Source organism: Trichomycterus rosablanca, chromosome 18 (genome assembly GCF_030014385.1).
Source record: "Trichomycterus rosablanca isolate fTriRos1 chromosome 18, fTriRos1.hap1, whole genome shotgun sequence".
Lineage (NCBI taxonomy): Eukaryota > Metazoa > Chordata > Actinopteri > Siluriformes > Trichomycteridae > Trichomycterus > Trichomycterus rosablanca.
Window position 1 is genome coordinate 27,199,437 of NC_086005.1, and position 6,746 is coordinate 27,206,182.

Here is a 6,746-nt window from a genome sequence, read left to right on the forward strand (position 1 = left end):
GAAATATGTATTTTATTTAATATTTCCACTAATAGTTTAAGACTCTGTGTATTGATGCTTACAAAAACTGTTTAATGATACGATAATATTTTCCATATTGTTAATAACTATCACATTTTCATTTTATAAGTGTTGAGTACACTCAAGCAGCTTCACACAGGAGACAGGACCACATTGTGACATCATCAGGCCGATCAGCCCAACATTCTAAACTTGAGATTCTCTCTCCACACTCACATGAACACTCAGTACACACAGCACACACACGAAGATGACAGCTTGAATTTCGTTTCTTAAACGACAAAAATGGATCTTCAGGAATTGATTGAAGAGTATTATGGCTTACTAGAGCGAGCCGCGGAGATAAGATGGGAAATCTCTTCAAGGATCGGCAGCTCAGCCACGGTATTAGTTGATAAATTTATTATATATATTTATTTCATCCATGATGAGCTGGTTATGCAAACAGATGAGTCATTTTGTAAATAATCAAGCATAATTGGGGCTAAACGCCTTAAAAAGCATTTATTGTAGTGCTTTAATGTGGTTTAATGACTTGCAGGACGACCGTCGGATGCATCCTCAGCGGAAATCGATCGTCCTTGATGCTGCCACCCTGAATCAAATGGAAACAGAGCTTCAGAAATACCTGGAATCACGGTCCTGTGCTCTAACCGAGACGGCTGAAGCATTCAATCGAACCCAGGAGGCCATCATAAGACGCATCTGTGGCCCGAGCGAGGTGAAAGCCATGCAGGATTATACTAAGGCTGAGGCACAGAAAGCAGCATGGAATGTAAAAGCAATGGGCAGTAGAGCCCTGGAGCCCGAGTCCATGTGTTCACCAGTGGACATGTGTACGCCTTCTGAGCTCCGGGCTCTTTCTCACCTCTTCACTCCGGTGCCCCCGTCCACGCCCGCGGTCACTAAGACCAGATTCAGGCGTTCTCTTATACCAAGACTGCCGGTTTTGTGCCTGCCGACCAAGGGTGAACCCAGGGTCAACGATCCCCAGGGTGAGTCGCACTTCTGTTGTTCAGCCTAAAGAGTCCAGATCCACCAACTAGCGCAGATAAAACATAAACAAACATTAAACAACAGTGTCCTGTACATATATTCTCTTTCAGTGGATTCAGTGACCAGAACAGAGCCTGCCCCCTTCCCAAAAAGAAATGATCCACCTCTAAAACCAACAGTTAGCCAAAGAAGACCTGTAGCACAAAACGCAGCAGTGGTGCATCAGAAAAAGAGGCAGGAACCCCAGGTTAAGGCCAGAGAAGTGGCTGCAGAAAATAGAAGAACTAAAAAAGAGAACCTGGTGCTAAGTGGCGAGAAGCCGCTGGACCGGCCTGAAGCAGCGCTGGATCAGGCATTTCAGCTGCTGGAGCTTGAAGACTGGTAGGTTAATAGCAGCCGTCCCTAACCTTCTTCATATCAGATATAGTGTCATGGACCAGCGAGGGCGGGAGGATTAAAAATAATATGACAAGTATAATAAAATACACAAAGTGCATAACAAAACTATCCACCAATGATGGAGAATCTGTGGGAACCCTGAGCTTTTCCTGCTGCAATGAGACAATAGGAGACAATAACACCCGAAGTGTGCTCCTTATGTCCAGCCTAAATTATTTATTCTTTCTGAGCAGCCTGGTTTGTTTGTTTGTTTGTTTATTAGGATTTTAACATCATGTTTTACACTTTGGTTACATTCATGACAGGAACGGCAGTTACTCATTACACAAGATTCATCAGTTCACAAGGTTATATCGAACACACTCATGGACAATTTAGTGTCTCCAATTCACCTCACTTGCACGTCTTTGGACTGTGGGAGGAAAGCGAAGCTCCCGGAGGAAACCCACGCAGACACGGGGAGAACATGCAAACTTCACACAGATCGAACCCAGGACCTTCTTGTTGTAAGGCGACAGTGCTACCCATTTAGCCACCGTGTCGCCCGAGCCCGAAAGTGAGCCCAATATAGCGGCTTCAGAAGAGGTTGGCAAGTTTTTGAAGGAGAAAACCGTGATATATAGATAAACTCCCACCTGGAGCGAATGAACACCTCCGTGCTCCCTCTGCTGGCCAAAAGTGACAACGCAGAAAGACACGATTCTTAACGTGGTACTGGCAAATGACTTCAGCAGCTGAGCCACGTTATGATTTCCCTTGTTCTCAAATCCTATCTTGACAGGAACAGAAAAGTAGACGGGCTGAAAGTGGTGCGAGCCCTGGCCGAGCATCATGCTGGCATCCTGCTGCCCAGACTACACGATGTCTGCCTGGCTGTTGTAAAGGAGGTAAGACACGTGCACGGTTAGCTCCACTGATAAATACCTAAAGCAGCATCATATTGTTTATATATACACACATACTGTATATAATATTTAAAATAGGTCAAAATAGTTGCTATTACGACCTCTGCTGGCTGATCGATGGTGCTGCACAGAGACGGAGGATAATGGAGATCAGTGCGTGATACGGATCACCATATGAACCCGTGAGGTGCGGGTAAAAAGAAGCGGTCAGAGGGGGGTGTTAGTCACAGCTCTCCTCGGTCAGGAGTGGAAAGGGAATTGGATACGCCTAGATTTAGAGGGAAGTTGAGGGAGGGAAACTAACTAGTTCAACATGAAGCTCACTAATGTTTTGCTTTCTATCCGCTGTGTTAGGTGGCAAATCTTCGCTCCATGGTGGCCCGAGCAGCCATGACCACCGTGGCGCATCTTTTTGCCCACCTACAGAGGGCGATGGACCACGAGACGGAGGCGGCGACTGAAGTTCTGCTACACAAAGCCGGCGAGTCGAGCCAGTTCATCAAGGACGACGTGGACGCGGCGCTCACCGCCATGGTGCACTGCTGCTCGCCCACCCGGGTCATGAATGCCCTACTGGATGGAGGACTGAGGTACAGAAAAACTAAACATATAATAAAACATATTGAATTTATAATTGTTAAACATTACTGATCATAATCTGCTTTCCAGTCACAGGAACGCTGCGGTTAGAAGATGTGCAGCGATGCATCTGGACGAACTGGCGCAGGTTGTTGGCGCTTCACGCCTGCTGAGCGCTAAAACGCCCCTCAGCGAGCACTTCCTGTCCGGCGTGTGCAGGCTGGCACTGGACTCATCACAGGAAGTGAGGTACGGCACACTCTCTCTTTACAATTTGACTCGAGTCAGCTGGGTGACCCTTAGCAGGCACAATTGGCAGTGCAGACAGTGCAGCAGACAAGACTGACCACTAGTCTGCTGGGTGGGCAAAGCCAGGACTAAAGAAAGGGGGGCAGGGTCTTCGACGCTGTATAAGGACCCTGGTTAAAACCTGAGGTGCCTGTACAGAAGTCAGTGCATGACTCTCCATGTGCTAGACTGACCTCACACGTCGATCGACTGAAGTATAAGGGAATAAAAAGGGGTCGGTGGGCTATATATACCCTCCTCAGACACGATCGGGGTCAACTAAGACTCACTGGCTCGCTAAATTGGGAGAAAATGGAAGATAATGCACAAATATAATATTACGATGCTGATCTTCACTGCAGGTTCCACGCCCGGAGCACTCTCCGACTTCTGGGCCCCCATAAAGACCTGATGAAGATGGTGGACAAGTTCATACCAACAAAGGACAAAGCCGCCATCAAGGACATCATCACAAAGGCCAGGTAAAATACAACATGGAAACGGCACGCTTACTGATTACAGGTTTGTGTCTTTTTCTTTTATTATACAGATAAACATCCAGAAGAAATAAATATGAGATGTAATCGGTGATCAGATCAGCAGTACCGTGGAAGATCAGGACCTCATCAAGAGGCAAACAGGAAGATTCTGCAGCATATTAAAAAATACCAAAAAAATAATAAAAACAATAAAAATAAACACCTTGACACTGTTGTTTTCTTTACATCATCCAACCTATTAAGAGGTTTCAGATAAATCTTAATTCATTCATTCATTTATTTATAGTCTATGTTACCATCACTTTTTCCTGGTCAGGGTTGAGGTGGGTCTGAATCATTCTGTGAAATGTAGGAACACACACACACACACACAAACACACACACACACACACACACACACACACTCTATCTAGAGTGAATCCATGCTCACGATCAATCATCTGCGCCTCATCGCCCCCTCTACAGGTCATAACTGGCATGGCGACTGGACCCAGCCGGACCACTTACAGCCACTTGTGTCAATTCATTAGAGAGGGGAGTGGATCTGACGCCTAAACTGACCTTTTATTTCTCGGACGCAGAAAACTGTGTCGGTAGAACAACTGACCTGACTCGTGGCACAGCCGACACTCGAACCCTGGGCTTAATGTTGGGCCAGGGTGGGATATAATTCTACCGCACAGGGGGCGGCATGGTGGGTTAGCAGGTAGCACTGTCGCCTCACAGAAAGAAGGTCCTGGGTTCGATTCCCAGGTGGGGCGGTCCGGGTCCTTTCTGTGTGGAGTTCTGCGTGGGTTTCCTCCAGGAGCTCCGGTTTCCTCCTAGTCCAAAAACATGCAAGTGAGGTGAACTGGAGATACAAAATTGTCCATGAGTGTGTTCGACATTAAACTTGAACTGATGAATCTTGTGTAAGCTGTAACTACCTGTCCTGTCATGAATGAAACCTAAGTGTAAACATGATGTTCAAATCCTAATAAATAAATAAATAACAATCCAGACTTAAAATACACATACAGTGTATCACGAAAGTGAGTACACCCCTCACATTTCTGCAAATATTTCATTATATCTTTTCATGGGACAACACTATAGAAATAAAACTTGGATATAACTTAGAGTAGTCAGTGTACAGCTTGTATAGCAGTGTAGATTTACTGTCTTCTGAAAATAACTCAACACACAGCCATTAATGTCTAAATAGCTGGCAACATAAGTGAGTACACCCCACAGTGAACATGTCCAAATTGTGCCCAAATGTGTCGTTGTCCCTCCCTGGTGTCATGTGTCAAGGTCCCAGGTGTAAATGGGGAGCAGGGCTGTTAAATTTGGTGTTTTGGGTACAATTCTCTCATACTGGCCACTGGATATTCAACATGGCCCCTCATGGCAAAGAACTCTCTGAGGATGTGAGAAATAGAATTGTTGCTCTCCACAAAGATGGCCTGGGCTATAAGAAGATTGCTAACACCCTGAAACTGAGCTACAGCATGGTGGCCAAGGTCATACAGCGGTTTTCCAGGACAGGTTCCACTCGGAACAGGCTTCGCCAGGGTCGACCAAAGAAGTCGAGTCCATGTGTTCGGCGTCATATCCAGAGGTTGGCTTTAAAAAATAGACACATGAGTGCTGCCAGCATTGCTGCAGAGGTTGAAGACGTGGGAGGTCAGCCTGTCAGTGCTCAGACCATACGCCGCACACTGCATCAACTCGGTCTGCATGGTCGTCATCCCAGAAGGAAGCTGACGCACAAGAAAGCCCGCAAACAGTTTGCTGAAGACAAGCAGTCCAAGAACATGGATTACTGGAATGCCCTGTGGTCTGACGAGACCAAGATAAACTTGTTTGGCTCAGATGGTGTCCAGCATGTGTGGCGGCGCCCTGGTGAGAAGTACCAAGACAACTGTATCTTGCCTACAGTCAAGCATGGTGGTGGTAGCATCATGGTCTTGGGCTGCATGAGTGTTGCTGGCACTGGGGAGCTGCAGTTCATTGAGGGAAACATGAATTCCAACATGTACTGTGACATTCTGAAACAGAGCATGATCCCCTCCATTCGAAAACTGGGCCTCATGGCAGTTTTCCAACAGGATAACGACCCCAAACACAACCTCCAAGATGACAACTGCCTTGCTGAGGAAGCTGAAGGTAAAGGTGATGGACTAAACCCAATTGAGCACCTGTGGCGCATCCTCAAGTGGAAGGTGGAGGAGTTCAAGGTGTCTAACATCCACCAGCTCCGTGATGTCATCATGGAGGAGTGGAAGAGGATTCCAGTAGCAACCTGTGCAGCTCTGGTGAATTCCATGCCCAGGAGGGTTAAGGCAGTGCTGGATAATAATGGTGGTCACACAAAATATTGACACTTTGGGCACAATTTGGACATGTTCACTGTGGGGTGTACTCACTTATGTTGCCAGCCATTTAGACATTAATGGCTGTGTGTTGAGTTATTTTCAGAAGACAGTAAATCTACACAGCTATACAAGCTGTACACTGACTACTCTAAGTTATATCCAAGTTTCATTTCTATAGTGTTGTCCCATGAAAAGATATAATGAAATATTTGCAGAAATGTGAGGGGTGTACTCACTTTCGTGATACACTGTATGAGTAAAAATACCCGGCACATTAGCTAACGGCTTATGCAGGGGTTAAAACGGTCACGTGACGTCATTTGTGTATTTTTGCACCACTTTTCCTGCAGGCAAATCAGAGTTTGTGACAATATCAAAAGAATAAAAATAACAGATTTGCAGACGTCAGATAAATAAAAATAGAATACATGTTTGGGTTCAGCACGATTGGCTCTTTTCCATTAGATCTGCCTCGCCGCGAGACGACGGCACGGCACGGCTGGTGTGTGTTAAACCCTGATTAGAACAAGAGACATTTTTTTTGTCTAAAGTCATCCCATCCGTTTAACTGGCACTGGCGCTGGCACACGGGGGGTGAGGGGGGGGTGTATCCGTGGCTCCGGCGGGCAGCCTGCACATAAACACACACACGCTGACCCGACGTGTTCGCTGAAGCTTCGCTGAAGATGATTATCGTCGAG

At 46.3% G+C, this 6,746-nt stretch overlaps 1 protein-coding gene across 1 annotated transcript; it reads left to right on the plus strand.

The window, feature by feature from the left end:
- The first annotated feature begins 253 nt into the window (after nucleotides 1-253).
- LOC134332536 (TOG array regulator of axonemal microtubules protein 1-like) lies at nucleotides 254-3,887 on the plus strand. Its single transcript, XM_063014221.1, has 7 exons — nucleotides 254-405; nucleotides 563-1,016; nucleotides 1,128-1,398; nucleotides 2,198-2,303; nucleotides 2,676-2,911; nucleotides 2,991-3,149; nucleotides 3,551-3,887. The coding sequence occupies exons 1-7, from the start codon at nucleotides 307-309 to the stop codon at nucleotides 3,672-3,674; spliced, it is 1,449 nt and encodes a 482-aa protein (XP_062870291.1). The 5' UTR covers nucleotides 254-306; the 3' UTR covers nucleotides 3,675-3,887.
- Nucleotides 3,888-6,746: the final 2,859 nt, after the last annotated feature.

Bases quoted from the DNA above. Each gene is read 5' to 3' on its own strand.
- LOC134332536 (XM_063014221.1), top strand. From the start codon at position 307: ATGGATCTTCAGGAATTGATTGAAGAGTATTATGGCTTACTAGAGCGA. The intron at 1,017-1,127 runs GTGAGTCGCACT...ATTCTCTTTCAG, and splicing joins CAGGGTCAACGATCCCCAGG to TGGATTCAGTGACCAGAACA. The intron at 2,304-2,675 runs GTAAGACACGTG...CCGCTGTGTTAG, and splicing joins GCCTGGCTGTTGTAAAGGAG to GTGGCAAATCTTCGCTCCAT.